Genomic DNA, 20,521 nt, shown 5'->3' on the forward strand with positions numbered 1-20,521 from the left:
GTATTAGAATTATTAATCGTATGGCACTAGTATAATAATCATAAAATTGGTATTAAAATAGCTAGTGTGACCTTAATATAGTTTCCAAAACAAAATGATTACTTGTCAGATCTTTAATGTTCATTTGGTTCTCTTTTAGGAAGATTTAGAGACTGGAGTTCACCTTGACCCTGCTGTCAAAGAGGTTCAGTATAATCCTACCTATGAGACCATGTTTGCTCCTGAGGTGAGAAAACAATATATTTAAGATTCTGCCTTTTGCTAAAGCATTTGAATTACACATAAGTAGATAAACAGTTGGTAAATTTTTCAGAGTTTTCTCACAAGAGTATACTATTTAAACTTTCAAAAACTATGTCCTGTTATATGTCAATTATATCTCAATTTTTAAATAAAAGGAAAAGAAAACATACTTTTAAAAATCCACTACTCTTTATCTACCAACATATAACATCTGATAGAATGGAACAATGTTTTTTGAAAAAGGAAATTTTAAAATATCTGATTCTTAGATGTGAACGTAATTAATATTTTCATCAATATTGTTAAGGGAGTATTATAAATTAACCATAAGGGAAAAAGAATTTGTTTTATTTATTAGCATCCTCAATGCATGGTATATTATGAAACGTCTGGTTACAGATGCTCCTGCGCTAAATGCTAGGAAGAAGTGCCATGCTAACGTGTTTGCTGCTCAACAGTAGTCACAGGTGTATTACCTGCTCTGGGTGAGACATCTTATGATGGTGATCATGATGATGATGGTGATGATGATGATGATAAATGGTGATGGAAGCATAAAGAAGATGAGAAAGGAAAAAAGGCAAAAAACAGTAAAGATTGTCCATTTAGGAAAGTCTTTGTAGAAAAAATTAAATTTCTAGCTATTTCATTTTTAAAAGGGGAAAGAATACTTGATTGAGAAAATAGAGATCCAAAAAATGGTCATTATAAAACAAAATAAGCCTTCAGTAGCAGGTATCTTTAAGAAACTTTAAAAATGAGGGTGAGGAGCCATATTTTATCACAACTGGGTGGAGAAAGTACTTTTTAATTTTTTGTTTTTTAGCATGTAGTCATTGTCCCTTTTTTTTTTCTCTTTTTTTGATAAAGCAGAATCATAAAGCTGTTTCATATAATTTGCCTGCTCAGGTTTCTGTAGTCACTTAAAATACGGCAATTGAAATATGGAGCACAGCCGATGATGTCAGTGGTAGTATTTGGACAGTGCTCTAACAGTTCCCTGGGTGTACAGTAAGCCGAAATCTCTTTCTCATACTCTTGAGACTGCAGCACTTTTAAATTTTATTTTATTTTTCTTAAATCATTCTAGCCTATCGAACCTGTAGACTCATATCCCTTGGCACCATTTTAGCTGGCACAGTGAAGAAAGGTAGTATGTTACATGTACGCTTCATGATTTTTTAGATGAAAAGTGCTTCCATAAATTAGGGCCACTAAATTACAGAACAAGAAAATTTGGAAGTAATGTGTGTGATGTTCCTATGTCAGTGCATTTTATATGAAGTCTGTTTCTCTTCCATTTTTAGATCTTGTGCATAACTAATCAATTGCTGTGTGATTTTAGTTTTCAAAATTTAAAAGATTAAGATTTTTTTGGTGATATTGATGAGGCATTAGGCCTATCATTCTCTTTGTGAAATTACCAATCCTTTTAGTATTCTGGGTTTTTTTTTCTCATCTAGGGAGCCTCAGATTCAAAATATAAATTAATTTATGTTAGCAACACTGATGCTTATCGCCAATTTAAGAAAAGAGAGATGAGATTGAAAAGTGAAGAAAAATTACTATTTTTTCTGGTTGCCAAATGAATTGTCTGTTACATAATAGATTATTACCTTTGAATTTTATGACTAGGGTCTGTATAATTTGACAAAGTATGGAAAGGTGTTACCAGGAACTTTGCTTATTGAAATTCAAGTTCCCATATCTTGAGAATCCATTGTTAGAAAAAGATACAATCCTTCTCCTCAAGCTACTGTTTACCAGAGATGATATGCTCAGTGTTATTTTTAGAAAGATAGAGACCAGACTGTTTCCTATAATGCCTAAAGTGGTATTCAAGTTAAGGGAGAGATTGTATCTGGTTGTGAAGATAAGAAAAAGTTGCATAGAGGAAGAAGTATTTAAAATAAGCAATAAAGTCCAGGTTAAGAACATGAGATTTGGGGTTAAATACACTGCTTATTAGCTCCGGTATAACCTTGCATTACCTCAGTTTTCTCATAGGTAAAATGAAGACAATTTCTCCTTTACCAAGTTACATGGATACATGCACTAATGTATGATAGGGTTAGGACACTCTCAGGTACCCAGTAAGCATTTAGTAAGTAGCAGCGCTTGTTGTTATTTATGTTACTATTATTGGCATTGATGCCAGGAAGGCTTTTATGAGGAAAGATTCCAGGCAGAGGAGAAAAGCATTAGCTAAATCATAAAAGATCCAAAGAACAGGAATACTTTAGTCGTTGTCAGTAAGGGAGAAAAGGGAGGTAAGACCAAAATGGTAGTTTGTGTAGCGTTGCACAGGGATCTGGGGGCCAAGGTAAGCAGTTTGGTCTTGTTTTAGTAGAGGATAAATAGATTTTTAAGGTTCTTATTAAAGAGTGGGATAATCAAAGCTGAATTTGTAGGAAAGTTAATTTGATAAGGGTTTGCATGATGGAAAAGAACAGGGATAGAAACTAATGGAATAAAACTCATTTATTACTGTATACCAGGTACCATACTGAGGGATTTATATATTTGTGTACCTTATCTCTTTTAGTCTTCACAATAATCCTGTGAAATAAGTACTCTAATCAATCCCTATTTTATAGCGAGGAAACCAAGTCTCAGGTTTTACTACCAGCAAGTAACGTATTTGGGAATGTGAGTTCACATCACTCCTAACGATTGCTCTGTGGCTGGAAGACCAGTTTGCAAACCATTACAGGGTTTGCATGTTACACCCCTATGCGCATGCTTTGACTTTGCTAGTTCAGGAAATTAACTGAACTGACTATTTTATTTTATAAAATATGTTTTTCCCTCCCAAGCAAGGATTTTTCCTAAATGGGCTAACCTAGTATCCAGATAAGCTTTCTCATATTATAGACAGAACTTGAAGAGATAATAGTCGTTGTTTTAGTCCACTGATTTTCTTCATTTCACTCAATCCTTTTTGGGTCTACTTAGAGAAACGTGTATTTGTTAGCTTTTCTAGACTCACGTAAAACCCATAAGCCTCAAGATTTTCAGATTTAAAATAATAGTACTTTTAGGAATAGAAGATATATCAAAGTTAAAAGGAAAAAAAATCCTAGTTTCTGTTAAAAATCTGGCCATAGGGCTGCTATAAATATTGTTAGAATGAACTTTAGAAATTAGATAGTTCAGCTCTTTTATTTTATAGATGAGGAAACTGAGGCCCAAGGTCATAAAACCCATACTAATAAAATACTTATATTAGTAATATTTAAACTATGCTTTTATGTCTTAAAAGATTGAGATATTCTGCCAATAAAATTGAATGGTGGAGATCTTTTCCAAATTTGTGGAAAATAATTAAGTTATTCAACAGGCTCTTCTTACCTTAAAGTTTGTTTATAAGTGTTTAAACATTGATGACTACAATAAATATTAATGAAAAACTTACCAACAATCTAAGTATAATATGATTATTAGTTCAGTAACTTGGGGGGGGAGGCGTTCTATATGTAAACTTATTATTATGATTTCATATAATCAGTTTTTACCAGTGTAAGTTTTCTTAATTCCTGTGATGTTATGTTATACTACTAAGACATTGACCCTCAAGCATTCTACCTTCTGAAGACTTTTGAGAATCACTGCCTTACAATACACAAATCTCTTAGATTTATCTACCAGTGTCTTAACAAGTTAAAAATGCTTTTCTTGAGGCCCCTGGGTGGCTCAGTTGGTTGAGCCTGGGACTCTTGGTTTTAGATCGGGTTGTGATCTCAGGGGTCATGGGATCTGTCTGTGTGGGGCTCCCATGGGGAGTCATGGGGGGTCTGCTTGGGATTCTCTCCCTCTGCCCCTCTCCCCACACGTGCATGCCCTCTCTGTGTCTCTCAAATAAATAAATAAATATTTTTTAAAAATGCTTTTCTTCTACTTTATAAATAAATCACTACTTCACTCAGGTGAAAGATGTAAGCATATTCAGGAACATCCTGAGATGTGATCCGAATTATGAATTAATACTTAAATGTATATATTTTATATGGGAGATTGAAATTACAATTGACTGTGGTGTACTTCAGTATGGTCTTAGCTAAAAACTGTTAAATACGCATACCTAACTCAAATATGTATTATTAAAATCCCTTGAATGCAAATTTACTCTTAAGCTTAATTACCAGAAGTTAAAGAAATTTGGAAGTCAGTTTTGTGTGTTTTTTATATGCTTTGTTTTTATTTTATTTTATTTTATTTTATTTTTTTTATTCATGAGAGACAGAGCGAGAGAGAAAGGCAGAGGGAGAAGCAGGCTCCCAAGGAGCAGGGAGCCCAATGCGGGACTCGATCCCAGGACCCTGAGATCATGACCTGAGCCGAAGGCAGACGCTTAACCATCTGAGCCACCCAGGCGCCCTATTTTATTTTTTTTAAGATTTTATTTTTATGTAATCTCTGCACCCAAAATGGGGCTCAAACTTACAACCCTGAGATCAAGTGTCGCATGCTTTACTAACTGAGCCCGCCAGGCACTCCTATGCTTTGTTTTGTTTTTTAATGGTTAACCCAGAATTAAAAGAAAGTGCATATTCACAGAGACCGGGAACATCTGGGACACATGATTTTTAAGTAATTGGGAAGAGCTGAGTTCTGCAGAATAACATTCTCTCCCTTTCTTTGTTGGCATTTATTTAATGTCTGTGAGGTCAGTTCGAATAGCTGCTGGTAACCAAGGCAGTTAAGGTGAGCCAAAAGTAGATAGATCCTCCCACAACCCAGCTTCCTATTAGATTTTTTTGTTGTTGTCTCAGCTTAAATAGCTATAAAATGTAGCACATTTAAATTTTTAGACTGCTTTAGAAATAGCACCCATATAAGATATACTTAGCTATAATATGTGGATCTGTATTCATATAGAAATCAAAGTTCCTTAGCACTGAGAATTTTTCTTTAAAAGATGGAGCTGATTTGATATGTATGGCTGATATAAGAATTGTTCTTTTTTGGTAAAATCTTAATAAAATAAGACTATGGAAATTGTGTTTTCCTTTTTCAAATTGGAAAGTATAAACATAATGATTAACATTATATGAGTAACAATAAGAGTAATGGAGATTTTTATCATTTTAGATTTTTCCCCCCAGAAATGTTGATACTGCTTTGCAGATGATAGCTGACTATATTAGGTAGAATATCTAGGAAACTTTTAAGTCATTTTATTATCTTTAATTTTATGGATAGTCCTTGTTTTTGTAATAAATTTCATGACTCAACAAAGTTACTGTAACTGCCAGCATTCAGCAGTCTGAATTTTTTTCTCCCCTACATTTCTACCATTAGCAAGGAGGAACTAATATGAGCTATGAAGTCTTGGCACTATCCTTTATACAATTCAGAATAAATAGTAATGAAAGTTTTGTATGTAAATCAGATATTTTTAAATTGAGTCATTTTAAATATAGAAATGGAAGCTGTCAATATAAAAGAATATTGTAGTAATTTATTTTCTTTTGAAGCAGAAAAAACCATAAGGCAAGTGTAACAATTAATTTCAGATTTTTGTGCGTAGTATAATGTTGGTATCTAGAGAAGGCAACATTCTGCTTAAGAGAGGATCAATAATTTATATTTATGGCTCTTGAATAATGTATCATAGGAAAGGTGGTTTCTAATGGTAGTGACCTAAGATGTTCTAACATCAAAATAACTTCATCATGATAATAGACCTACACAGTTTAAGTAAAAATATCCTATCTAATTCCACAATTTCCAAAGTGGGAAGTTCATTTTATTCTTTATTTAAAAAGAAGATACAGGGGCACCTGGGTGGCTCAGTCTGTTAAGTGTCTGCCTATGGCTCGGGTCATGATCTCAGGTCCTGGGACTGAGCCCCATGTCAGGTTTTCTGCTCAGCTGGGAGTCTGCTTCTCCCTCACACTCTCCCTCTGCGCTTTCCCTCTCTCTCTCTCTCAAATAAATAAAATCTTAAAAAAAAAAAAAAAAAGAAAAAATACAAAGTTGGATTTTCCCATTACCATTAAATAAATATCATCAAGTTAATAGTGTTTGATATAATCTGGTACTTTTTTACCCAATTTTTTAAAAAGCTGGTATGATTGTACATTTAAGGAATGTTATGATGCAGTAGAATCCTAGACTGGGGGTTGTTCTAACCTGGTTTTGCCAATTAAAAATAAAACTATTGACTCTAGGGCAGATAAAATACATCATCTTTGGCTTTTTTCCTTCCTGCATTTCTAACATAAAAAGGAGACTACCTCTCTAACTTTCTAGGATTTTTGTACAGACCAAAGTAAATAACGTTTGGAAACCATTATGGAAACTCAAAGCATTATAAACAAACAGATAATGATGTACTACTATTTTATGTAAGACTTCATAGTGTGACTTTTCACGATAGAGAAATTTTATTTTCATTTGTAATGTCTTTCCTAGGGACTTTTTCAAGCATTTTACTTTTATTGTCTATTTCCTATTCTCTGCCCCCAGTGGGGTTCTGATTAATCTTTCCTTCGTTAGTGCTTTCTATATGCCAGGCATTATGGTAAGCATTAAGGATTTTAAGTCTCTACCTTTGAGGAACTCATAATCTAGTGGAGAAGAAACATGTATTTTTTAAAAATTATATCATAGTGCCATTATTGATATAAAAGTCACCAAAAATCATCTTTACAAATTAAAAAAAGAAAAAGTCACCAAAAATCCCCCAAATCATGGTTTAGACAAAAATATAGTTACTTTAATTATCAACAGCAGCGTTGTCAAGTAGAACTTCCTGCAGTGATGGAAATGTAATAGCCAATAACTACATGTGACTTTTGAAGTCTTGAAGTTTGGCTAGTGTGACTGAGGAACTGAATATTTTATTTTACTTAATTTAAATTTAAATAGCCACACATAGACTTGGGTGAGCTGGATTCTCCCTCTGACCTAGGGACTGACATACAGTGCTAATCAGCCATTGCCCAGCTGCACTGAACCATGTGTGGTGAGCATGTTCCCAAATAGGTTACTCAGCCCCTAATGATTTAGAGTTGAAAATATATTGTACAATAATTCTAGTAAGTCTGGCTTTATATACTCAGAATTTAAGTTTGTTTTTTCTTATAACATTGCAGTTTGGACCAGAAAATCCCTTTAGGACACAGCAAATGGCTGCCCCTAGAAATATGCTTTCTGGATATGCTGAACCAGCTCATATCAATGATTTTATGTTTGAACAACAAAGAAGAACTTTTGCCACATACGGTAAGGTGATTAAGATTTACAGTTTCCAGTTTGACACATTTTTGTGTGGATAATCTGTTTTGTCTTCTTGCTTTTTAAATTTATTAATCTAGATTACTTTTAAAAAAGGTAGTGTATTTTCTTAAACACATCTATAAATATTTATACAAATGGGGAGATGAACTAATATTTTTAGCTATCATTCTAAATTTGCTGTGATTTCTGAGTATTAGAAATATTTTGTGGTCTTAAAAACAGAATATTCTCTGTTGTACTTGATAATGAACACTTGTTATTGAATGTCCATCATATGCAGATTGCTGTTGAAGTTAGTAAATGACCAGATAGGGTTAAGAGGTTACTTTTATTTTTAATTCCAGTATAATTAACATACAGCATTATATTAGTTTCAGGTGTACAATGTAGTGATTCAACAATTCTATACATTACTCAGTGCTCATCGTGATAAGTGTACTGTTAATCCCCTTCACCTATTTCACTCATTCCCCCCACCCACCTCCCTTCTGGTAACCATCAGTTTGTTCTCTCTAGTTAAGAGTCTGTTTTTTGCTTTGTCTCTTTTTTTCTTTGTTCATTTCTTTTATTTCTTAAATTCCACATGTGAGTGAAATCAAATGGTATTTGCCTTTCCCTGACCGACCTATTTCACTTGACCTTATACCCCCTAGATCCATCCATGTTTTTGCACATGGCAAGATTTCATTCTCTTTCATGGCTGAGTAATATTCCATTGTATATATATTACATCTTCTTTATCCATATATCTGTCAGTGGACACTTGGGCTGCTTCCATAATTTGGCTATTGTAAATAATGCTGCAATAAACATAGGGTTACATATATCTTTTTGAATTAGTGTTTTCATATTCTTTGGGTAAATAGTAGTAGAATTACTGGATCCTATGGTAATTCTATTTTTAATTTTTTGAGGAACTTCCATACTGTTTTCCATAGTGGCTACACCAGTTTGTGTTCCCACCAATGGTGGGATCCGAATCCTTGCCAACACCTGTTTCTTGTGTTTTTTATTTTAGCCATTCTGACAGGTGTGACGTGATACTCATTGTGGTTTTGATTTGCATTTCCCTGATGATGAGTGGTGTTAAGCATGTCTTCACGTGTCTGTTGGCCATCTGGATGTCTTCTTTGGAGAAATGTCTATTCATGTCTTTTGCCCATTTTTCATCGGATTATTTGGTTTTTTGGCACATTCTTTTTATCTTGTTATTTACTGATTGACTTTATTCTGTTTCTCAGGTCTTACTTCTGAAATGTTTTCTGTTGTTCACTAAAGGATATCAGGAAATAGAATGGCCACAGATTCATTGTGTTAAATAATTATATCCTATCAGTGGTAGGATTTAAGAAAGTTAACATGCACACAAGATTGGGAATCTCACTAAAAGGAAATGGTCTTTATAATGTCCTTGTTAATAGTTTGTGGTCACTGATACCAGATTTGCTAATATTTGGTGGTTTTGTAAATTATGTAATTATACATATGCATGACAATATACATTTACATGACATGTATATGTCTTTCTCTTTCTGTAATCTTATCTGTGTCTTTCTCTTTCTATAATCTCATCTGTGTCTTTTTGCCAATTGTAGTTGTGATCTTCTTTATAGTTACTTATGCTAATGTTTCTTTCCCAAAAAAGTAATTGAAAAAGAAAACTTAGAATTTTACAACAGATTTAATAATCATGTCTTTAGACATCAGTAAATTGTCTTTTTTTTCTTTAGTTTTCTTTGCAGTCAGAATTCTACCTCTTTCTCTTATTTCTTATAGAATTTAAGTTCTGAAGAAATTTTTCTGCCCTCTCTGCCATTAACTCTCATTATTATAAGATAGGATTAAAAAAGGTTAAAAAAATAGTGTCATGTGAAATATGTATTCGGTGATGCTTTTTAATAACAGTTATTTTCATTAAATAATATAAATAAATTTTAAGCTTTTAGGAAAGAGAGAAGAAAAAGTTACCTATAATCCTACTATCCTAAAATATCTATTCAGCATTATATTTTTATCTCTCCAAGTTATTCTATACTATAATCATTCTGTACTGAAAAATTTGCATCTCACTTTTTATTCAGTGTTCTATCATAAGAATTTTCCAGTGTTAATTTATAATCTCAGTTTGTCATTTTCAAGAACTATGTAGTGGCTGTACCATAATTTACATAATTATTCTAATGTTGAAAAGTTTTTTCTAATTTTTAGGGAGTAATAATGTAAACTGATTCAGTGTAGTTTAGAGTTTTAATACAGATAGTCTTATTTATCACAATATATCCTTGGAAACTGGTTGTAAAAAGATTGTCATATATTAGATCATATTTCACCATGACAAGGTTATAATTGACAGTGTGCCAAAAGCTAAGACTGTATACCTCTGAAATCACCTAGAAGGGTTGGACACTTCCACTCCAAAAAATGGTTATCAATGCCTTGTACCCGTTACTTATATAAGGGATCCCACATAAATATCAAGTATATATGCAGCACATAAAAATCAACTTTATTGCATCATGAGTTCGTTATATTCTAGCCTATAATGAAACAGAATTTTGAAGACTTTGCTTGTTTTCTTAGACTTTAGAAAGGACTTAAGCAATAATTTAGATAGCTATGACTAAAGCAAAACAGAAAAGAAAAAGTTTAAGTTTATCTGATACCTATTTTCCTTCTTAAATTATCCTATAGTAAGAGTAAGCATTTAAAACTACTCAGTTTGCGGCTCCTAGGTGGCTCAATTGGTTAAGTGTCTGCCTTCAGTTCAAGTCATGATCCCGGGGTCCTGGGATGGAGCCCCGCATTGGGCTCCCTGCTCAGCGGGAATCCTGCTTCGGGAGAACCCTGCCGCTCCCCCTGCTTGTGCTCTCTCTCTCTCTGACAAATAAGTAAATAAATATAATAACAAAAAAACCCTACTCAGTTGGCTTTAGACCTGGTTTCAAAAATGGGCCTGTGGTTTTTTTTTAATAGCCAGTGGTTTTTACCTCTTCCTTTAGGGGGTGGTGGGTTAAGACACAGATTGAACTATTTAGTGAGTTAAAGACATAAAAAATGAAAGCTAAAACTATCCAACAGATTGTGCCTTAGTGTTAGCACAGGTTAGACTAGTCACTACCTTGGTGGGTGGCCTCAGTGTGTTTGGGTTCAGATTCTACACAGTAATACAATTTCTTGGTGTTTCCAGGTAAGAGTTCTTGGTTTGCACCAATCACAGGGTGGCCAGAGGGCACCGGACCAGTCTATTCATTTTTCAAAATGTTGTCGTAGACCTGATAGATATATGGAGAGACTTCAGGAGCTCTACACTTAAGTGACAGCATATAATTTGGGCTTCCTGGCTGTCTACATAGCTCAGCCAAAATCCAAATGCCATTAGTGAGCTTCAGGGATTGGTACAGCATGCCCTGCCTTTCCACATTCCTCTTGGCAATAGTCTAAATGTTGTTGTTTTGCAATTTGTTGGAAATAGTGTCAGCATTTAAATGACATTCCTTAACCTGAAACTGAAGCTCATTTTTATCAGGAATATCCTTCCATGTTGCAAGGAAGACCTGGTGTTCCATTTTGCCATCTTCTATGGAAAGCACATGAGTGGGATGAGGCAGCTGAAGGAGAAGACATCAATATTACTTTTCACAGCTACCTGCAGTTTATTCAGAGGTTCCATCTTCATGACTGGGCCCAAGGTGTTGAGAGTTAGGGAGACATCAGTGCTCTGGTTTGGCATCAGTGATGTATAGATGGCCAGAGGAGTGCTCGGGATGACACCAAAGCTATTCTTGTTAAACTGGATTGCAAAGTCTGTCATGTGCTACAGAGCTTTGTTGGTGAAGTTCCTTTCCATATAGATGTGCCCTTGGCGGTGATTAAATGTTCTGGAAATCTCCAAGCCTTTAGCTTTTACTACAGGCAGCCAGACATCCATGAGGTGCTATACCTGTCCCCATGGAGAGTTCAAACAGGTTGTTCAGACCACTGTGGACCACAGCAGGAGTAGGTGAAGGAGCAGAGGTTGCAGACACTGATGAGGGGATGAAGGATTGTCCCACCAGACCATCTAGTCCTCCTCCCAAGAGATCCACTGCTGCCATCTGCATGGAGGACCTGTGGCACATTGACTGGGGGGCCGAGGTCAAGGCTTAAGGTTTAAAAGGTCTCCTGGAAGGTCACCTTGAGAGGGGCTAACTGAGGCTGTTCCAGGTTGGTGGCAGTGGTGGTGCCAGCAGGGCTGCCACCTGCATCAGTGCTCCCGTGGCGTATTGGCAAGTGTTCATGATGGATTCCGTGACTTCCTTCCACAAAAGCATTGGGAGGCTAATGGCATACTGAGGCCAAAGAAGCCATGTGGCAGATTAGCTCATCTAGCAGAGTTGACTCAATAAGATCTGTCTCCTCAGACATCAGTGGCTTCTAAGACAAGACTGCTTCTCTGGCTGTGACAGGGTCCATTGAGAAAAGGCACCAGTAAATATAGCCCCGGTCTTGAAGGTCAGGATTATCAGAATCCTGTGTTGTCAAACTCAAGACTTGCTGTACCGGTTCCTGTGTATTTCCTGGTTTCTTGAGAAACAGCTTCACTGTGGTAGTAAGCAGAGTAAGCTGCACCTGGTGCTTTCATCATGAAAACCCTCCAGGAAGCTTTCCAGTAACTCATCTGCATTGTCTGTTCTCTCAGCATATTCTCCCCCAATCCAAATCATAGCTGCTCGAGCATCTGGTTCATCCAGCGAGTCTAAGTTCTCACACAGAGTGGCAGTGATAGTTTCATACTTGCTGGAGTATTTGTGAAAGCTGTCCCTGATGGCAGCAGTTACCTCTTGGACCACGTAATTTCCTTTGGTCCAGATGAGATCAGGCAATATGCATACACGGCGCCCTGGGGATCGCTCCACTTTGATGGCTCACCATCCAGTGGCCCGCACAGCTTTGCGAACAAAGCCAACATCCACCTCTGTGGCATATTCCTTTAATTCTGCCAGAACCTGAGCAGTGTTGGCTTGGAATGCCAAATGAATCATGATGTCCAACTTCTCTAGTTTACGGTAGATGGGATCGTTGTACTTTACAAAGAAGACTTTGATTTCCTGCTTCAAGATTTTGGGCCTTTTTTTGACAATTACATTGATATTTCTCAGGGTGACATACTGCACCTCTGGCTCCCCAGACAGCAGAGTGACAAGTGGAGGGGCCAAGTTCTTCAGCAGTATATTGTAGTAGTCCCAGTCCTTGGATAACAACTTTAGAAACTTCACTAAGACTTTTACTGCTGAAAACACCACTGCTGAGTTGGCATGAGACAGCCAGTGAGTTGCATGCTCACAGGTGCTCTGAGCCTTCCGGTCATCTTTAGGGTTGTAACTAGACAAGGCAGTCCAAGATGAAAATCTGACCCCATCCAGTGCCCTCATTCAGGGCTGTCAGCAGCTTATTAATGCTCTGTGGGTTCAGATCAGGTAGGTTGCTGTTTGGGCGAGATTCACTGATTTCAGATCATACTACTACAGCTTTAGCCTGCACAATGCATTGGATTTGAATCTGCTATGAGATCCCGCAGAGAATCTAAAAATCCCTGATCTTCCACCGTTTGGGCATTGATATCACGGAGTTTTGCCACACAGACTGCTGCTGTTCTCCAAACATAGGGATCCTCATCCTTCAAGCACTTGCAGAAGGGTTCACAGAGATATTCTGTAACCTTGGGCACCTGGATGTACCCCTATGGTCCTGACAACCAAGGCCCAAATTAGAGGATTGGCGTCTTCACAGTCCTTCACAAAGCTGTTGACAGCCATGATGGCCATGTCTGGTTGACTCGTGGCATAGTTCATCAAACAGAGATGCACAAGCTTCTTTAATTCCAGATTGTCAGTTTACATCTGGGAAGAGAGCTGACATCCTTCCCCACAGTCATGGCAGCAATCACTTTCTTCATAGTCTCCTCCCTCTTTTCTTTCCTTTCATTGTTGAGTTCCGCCTTAATTAAAAGATTTCTCCTTTTTTTTTGATTGTGAAGTACTTGGAGTCAGTTGTGGTTTTGGATCTTTAATGTGCACCAGAGGCAAGGGGAGGGGTGGGGCAGCAGCCAGAGAACATGGCCCAAGTGGTGTTGTAATGGTTTCCTGCACGTAACTGAATATAAATATTTTTAAAGGTCTTGTTATATCTTGTCAAATTGCTTTCCAAAAAAATTTTCCTAACTTAACACGGCCACCACCACATGTGCAAGTCCTGTTTCTCTTTACCCAAGATCTGTATGACTGTTTTTCCTTTATTTATGTGATAACAGAAATATATAATATTTAATCTCTTTAATTTGTTTCATTTGGACTGCTAGTAAGGTTGAAGGTTTTTCCGTATATTTGTGACCATTCTTTGTAGATTGTTTTTATCTTATTTACACATTGGGATATTAGTATTAATGATCTCAAGAGTCTAATAATAAAATTGGTATTATTAGAGACTCTTAACTCTAGGAAACTGAGAGTTGCTGTGATGGGGAGGTTGGTGGGGGAGGTGGGGTAACTGGGTGATGGGCATTAAGGAGGGCACTTAATGTAATGAGCACTGGGTATTAAATGCAACTGATGAATCACCTAAATTCTACCTCTGAAACTAATAATACATTATATGTTAATTAAATTGAATTTAAATAAAAAATTTTAAGAAATAGAGCCATTTCAAATAAGACTACAAAGGAAGAAAGTAGACATTAACTGTATTAAAAATATAAAAAGGAAAATAAACTTTAGAAAGATAGATGAGAATATCTCAGAACTAAAATGCAGGCATAGTCACTTGAAACATAGGATATTAGAAAACTAATTGCACTAAAATTCTGTAGTGTTAGAATTATATCTTGCTCTATCACTGGCTGACTTCTAGTAGGGCATATAGCTAAATATTTAACTTCTCTTGTTTGTAAAGGGAAAATTATTGTCCTTTAATTACCTGAGGTGGGAGGCAGTAGTAGTAATAATGGTGATAATGGCAGTAAAGATTTATTTTACCACAGATGATATGGAAAAGGAAGAGAGCATAAATTCCTGTGCTCAGAAACAAGAGTATGGCCAAATGAGCTGGTGCTTCCATAGGTATCACAAGAAGTACCAGGGATCTCCCTTTCCTCTCTGCCTCCCATTCCATCCCTCCAGACATATAATGCAGTGTCATTTGTATAGACATAGATCTCTCTCAAGATAGAATTACATTCTGGGTAAATTTTTATGATTGAGATGGGGATTTTTAACATCAGATATGTTGGTCTAAATTTTCTATGAGCCTTATAAAATCTCATTTTAAAAATCCTTTACAGAATACTGTTCTGTACATCAAAGAGACAAAAGATAAAATAACTCATGGGATTTGGACCTGTGATTTCAGAGAGTTTACTCCACAGCGGCTTTTCTGCCATCAAGCTCTCTTCTGGCTAAGAACATATTTTAATACTGAAAAAACTGCATACAGTTGAGTTAATAGCCAGGTGGTTAGTTCTGTTCTAGCATATCATGAGAGTGAGTTGAACACCTATATCCTTAGCTTGTTTGAAAAGTGTGTTTGATGACAGATCTTTTTCTGTTCCCCAAAAGAAGTTCTCTTTAATCTTTAGCTGGAAAATTAAAGTGTCAACTTTATCCACTAGGATGTACCCCTTAAAAAAGTGGCTAGTACTTTTATATATTTTATGATTACTCACATAGGTCATAGACCGTAAACTGATTAATGACCTAGTCTCTTTGCTGATTACTGAACTAAAATTACTAAAACTAATTTTACCAAACATATATCATGTTAAAGCACCCCCACTTAAGAAAAATTGATTTGAGTTAATATAGATAGATTTTCTTTCCTTAAGTCCCCAAAGACTACATTTATACAGATAGTAGCTACATATTTTCATCACTTTTTGAAGGAGTGTATTCACATGCTAGTTGATATTCTTTCTTACTTTTCTTGCCAAGGAAACATACATAATGATTTATGAAGTAGAAATGTATTATTTTAAAATTGAGGGGCGCCTGGGTGGCTCTGATGGTTAAGCATCTGCCTTCGGCTCAGGTCGTGATCCCAGAGTCCTGGGCTCATGCCCGAGTCCTGGGCTCATGCCCCATATCCAGCTCCTGGCTCAGCGGGGAGCCTGCTTCTCCCTCTCCCTCTGCCTCTCCCCTGCTCATGCTCTCTCTCTCTATCTCTGTCTATCTCTGTGTCTCAAATGAATAAATACAATCTTTTAAAAAATAAAATAAAATTGAGAGGGAAGACTGTCTTTACAGAGAATAGTGTTTTCAAAATAATAGCTAGATTTTATATAATTCTTCTTACTCTATTCTGTTTTAAATTATTTAATAGTTTATATAATTTGATAAGCTAAAGCCATGTATTATCTATTACCAAAAACAAAAAGGAAATGGTTTCTAAACTTCCAAATGTGTGATGTACATATATTTGTAAGATCTTTGAAATTTGACTACTAAAGTTTGATATCTTGGCCAGAGAGACTGTTAATAATGTAATGTCAACATGCTAAATTCATCCTATAAGATACTTCTTACTCAGCTGAAGTCCTTTATGGTCCACCCTGAGATTTGGGTTAATTGTTCTTCATAGGAATATAGCTCAGGAAAGAAAGATCGGTCCTAAGTTAAAGAGACCACTTCAACATCTGGGAAGGAAAATGTGAGATGAGTGTATCTGTATAGAAATAAAATGAATTATAAATGGCAAAAATGGAGTCAGTAATAGGTACTTTTTTCCTTCCAGGTTATGCATTAGACCCTTCATTAGATAATCATCAAGTGTCTGCTAAATATATTGGTTCGGTAGAAGAAGCTGAAAAAAATCAAGGTAACATTCAAATTTATTTGAAATATTTTATATCAAGTATATGTATATATACACACATACTTATAATTACTGTCTTGCAGATTGACCTGAGACAGTAGGAAAAACTAGTATTTTAGTAGATTGATTTATTTTTAAGTTGAAACAGGTAATATATTATAGAGCAATATAGTTTAGGACCATTATAGTTTAGAGCTTGTTTTTTGCCAATTATGAGGCATGCATGCAACCTTGTAGGGAAGATGTTGCGACCTATTATTCTGGGTTGTTATGAGTACTTGGCTGAGTGCCAACCATGTAGAAATCATTCAATAAATTATAATTAATGTGTAGCAAATGTTTGCAGTTTATCTCTCAACACTAATATCAAGCTACGTTTTTACAGAGCAGAACAAGTTTTATTATACATTGTCTATGGAGATCGTCTTAGGGTTGCTTTGAAAGCTGAGTTTGAATATGTTTTAGAATATATGTTTGTGCTCATATTCATTTTGTACTTAGAAGACAAAGCATTATACTCTAAATGCTAACTTGTCACAAAGCTCATCATTGGAATCTTACCCATAAAATATGCTCATTAGAAAAAGAATATGCTGCTTCTGTGAGGATACTTCTGCTTAGCAGCTCCAGCTCCTGTATCATCCAGCGACCTTCAGTGTATGAGCTACATTATTGGTTTTTTTTTAATTGGAATATGAATATATTTCTTTATTAGGATGCTCACAAGAAATGACACGCTAGCACTGTCCTACATTATTGTTAAAATAGAATTTTGACAAGCCTTTGTTGTAGCACACAACCTTATAAAGGAAACTGATTTGAATTAACATAGGTAAGCTTTTTTCTTTAAGTTAGACCTCTACAAGCCATATCTTTTGTGTAGTTAGATTCTCCATTAACAGTTAAATTGTGATTATGGCTCCCATAAACCTTTCTTTTTCCAATTTAATGACGACACACAGCTTGACACCTCCTACTGATCAAATCAGAATCTCAACCAGAAACATCCTCTTTCCTCTTTTCTTTTTAATCCAAGATTTCTGATATTAGAGGTCAAATTTAGATTTAGATCACTTAGAAGAATACCAGATTCTTGTGAAACCTTGCTTAATATATATTGTTAAGTTACAAGTGAATCAAAGTTATTAATTACTTACTGTAATTTAATTCAGTTTTTAAATGATAAATTTTAATGTATTCTTGCTTTCAAAAGTAGCTTTATCTAGGCACCTAGGTGGCTCTCAGTTGAGCATCCCACTCTTGATTTCGGCTCAGGTCATGATCTCAGGGTCATGAGATCAAGCCCTGCGTCGGGTTCTGTGCTGAGTGTGGAGCCTGTTTGAGATTCTCTCTCTCTTAAAAAAAAAAAAAAAAAAGTAGCTTTATCATTATTTAGCAATGTTAAGTTGCTGGATTCCTTTCAAAAAGTGGTAAAATCCACTGATATATGTCCTTGAGTCATTAAAAGGATTGTGTACCTTGTATGATTACATAGCCAGGTCTTTTCTTTAAGTATATTAGGACTTGCAAAATATTGCAGTAGTTGAAAGCTTCTCTTCCCAGAAGGTTGAGTTTCTTTTCGTATGGCATGAGTTGGTATACCTGGCAAATTCATATAGATTTTGTTTTGTGTTCTTTAATAAATCTTTGGTCATAGGGGCGCCTGGGTGGCTCAGGCGTTAAGCGCCTGCCTTCAGCTCAGGTCATGATCCAGGGTCCTGGGATCGAGCCCCACATCGGGCTCCCTGCTCAGCTGGAAGCCTGCTTCTCCCTCTCCCACTTCCCCTGCTTGTGTTCCCTCTCTCGCTGTGTCTCTCTCTGTTCTATAAATAAGTAAGTAAAATCTTTAAAAAATAAAGAATAAAATAAAGTAAAAAAATAAATCTTTGGTCACTTGAATAATCACTTTTCTTTAAGCTATATATAAAGTAAAAATTATATACATGCTACTGTTTCTTCAGAAAATATCCATATTTGTGATCTCTTTTTTTTTAATGTAGGTTTAACTGTGTTTGAAACTGGTCAGAAAAAGATAGAAAAGAGGAAAAAGTTCAAAGAAAATGATGCATCTAATATTGATGGTTTCTTGGGACCGTGGGCAAAATATGTGGATGAAAAAGATGTAGCCAAACCCTCAGAAGTAAGTTTTGATGTTTTTCATTGCCAATTCAGGTAGATGCTGTGTGTATGTGAAGGATATCTATAATAATGAACTTGAGATTTCCTTAGAGAACCAAATGATGACTCATCAATATTTCTCTGCCGTGGTTGATTGAGAAAATAAAGTAAGATTTTTAAATTTTTCTTGGGAAAAGAAAATAATAAAATAAATAAAATTTTCTTGGGAATACTTTTAATTTATCTCCTTTTGATTTATTTTCTTCCATATTTTTAATTAAAATACAATATTGAACAATTTTTAATAAAAATTTAAATTTCATAAAAATTGATAATGCTATTAAGCTACAGTGTAGCTGCTTTTGATACCAGATACTCAGATAGTAACCACAGAATCAGCCTCTGTAATTTTAGAATTGATGGTGGGTTTTATTTGTAAATTAACTTATTTAAAAATTTTACCAAATAATCTATATTTTTAAAAAAATAATACTATGAAGTTTTATAAAGTAAAACCATAGAACCCTACCTGTCCTTCTCCATCTCCTAATCCTACTGTCTCTGTGAGCCAGTGACTGTCCTAGGCCTTAGGGATATAGCAGTGGACAAGATCAGGAAAATCCTGTTCTCATGAAGCTTATATTCTAGCTGTATCTTTCATCCATGTATATCAATCATATACATGTGCCGCTTTTTATTTACATTAGACATTGTTGACTTCTTTTTATTATAGAGATTTACTACTATCCCACCTTCCTTCCACTGCTCCTCCCATAAAAGTTGTGTCAAAAATCTGTAGTCATTGCTTATATCCTCATGGATATAAGGATCCTTGTATCCTTAGGAAAAGCTGTTTACTGGAGAACGACATTGTGTATACAAATTGAGTTTCCAATACTAGATTTTCTAACCACTTTGTCTTTTTGTTTACATAATTAGCATAATACAATAAATTTGTTTCTAGGTGTTCCAAAAAAATGGGTTTTGTATAAAATGAGTTTAAAAGTATTAACTAGTACCCATTATGTGTTAATGTCATTTTGTAATCTGTTGAAGAGTTGAGACTGTTATCCCAGGAGACATACTTACAGCTCTTGCTTCACCCAAAATTGGACCTCATTATAAAGTATTTATAACTAGCTTTGGGCACAGTGGGGTTCTAAAACATCCATTTTAAAGTTCACTCCTTAACTTCCTTAGGAAGAACAAAAAGAATTGGATGAAATCACAGCGAAGAGGCAGAAAAAAGGCAAACAGGAAGAAGAGAAGCCTGGGGAGGAGAAGACAATCTTACATGGTAATATAGTTTTTATGCCTCTTCATTTTTATGATAAACTTTCAGATATTCACTCTGTTCTCTGTTCATGTAGTATCAATTGCCTTTACTAATCAGCTGCTGTACTTCACCATATTAAGAATAATTGTATTTGACTATTTGCATCTCAAAAAAATTACAGCAGACTCTTCCATATAATAATAATTAGTTATATTTGGAAAATTATGTAGTTATTATCAAACTGTAAAGAATAATTTAGTACCAATGTATTGATTATTCTGTTAGATCACATATCAAATATTTAGGTTTGATGAGGCCATATTTGGTTTCTCAAACTCCAGTTTTCTTTCCAAGGACACTATTTAATGCTTTGGTGCTTGCAGCCATAGTAAAAATAACAGCCAACATCTATTGAGGACTTACTCTGTGCCAGGCAAGTTACTAAATGCTTTATATACACTATGTCATTTAAGCCCCACAAGTGACTTCACTGCAAACTTTGTGTTGAAAGTGTAAAAGAGAATGGAAAAGGAACCTGGAAGGGCGTAAAAGAGGAAGGCAGGGAAAAAGGATATGTGGAAGGAAATACATATTCAGGAAATGTATTTTGAATGAATGATACATTCAGGAAATGTATCAAAAATGATATTTTTGCTTTAACTTCTTTTCTATCCTGTTTTGCTTCTGGGTTTTTGCCCGTGACTCACAAGGCCCAAGTATTTTCTTTTCTTCCCTCGCTGTAATTATGCTGAAGTGAAGTCTTTTTTATATTTCATTAAAATGTGTAACTAAGTAAAA

General features: G+C 35.3%; 2 protein-coding genes and 1 pseudogene across 2 annotated transcripts in view; 1 reads left to right on the forward strand and 2 right to left on the reverse strand.

The window, feature by feature from the left end:
• The window catches only part of CDC40 (cell division cycle 40), a 53,738-nt gene that overhangs the window by 12,549 nt on the left and 20,668 nt on the right, over positions 1–20,521 (forward strand). Inside the window, exons 2-6 of the mRNA XM_034991802.1 lie at positions 140–226; positions 7,344–7,473; positions 16,249–16,332; positions 18,330–18,469; positions 19,648–19,744. Coding sequence (XP_034847693.1) covers positions 140–226; positions 7,344–7,473; positions 16,249–16,332; positions 18,330–18,469; positions 19,648–19,744 — 538 coding nt within the window. The remainder of the gene's footprint in view (positions 1–139; positions 227–7,343; positions 7,474–16,248; positions 16,333–18,329; positions 18,470–19,647; positions 19,745–20,521) is intronic.
• Positions 1–20,521, reverse strand: part of METTL24 (methyltransferase like 24) — a 155,173-nt gene that overhangs the window by 6,776 nt on the left and 127,876 nt on the right. The gene's annotated exons all lie outside the window — the stretch shown is intronic.
• LOC118001590 lies at positions 10,428–13,498 on the reverse strand (annotated as a pseudogene).

Source organism: Mirounga leonina, unplaced genomic scaffold (genome assembly GCF_011800145.1).
Source record: "Mirounga leonina isolate KUSES-001 unplaced genomic scaffold, KU_Mleo_1.0 Mir_53, whole genome shotgun sequence".
NCBI classification, from domain to species: domain Eukaryota; kingdom Metazoa; phylum Chordata; class Mammalia; order Carnivora; family Phocidae; genus Mirounga; species Mirounga leonina.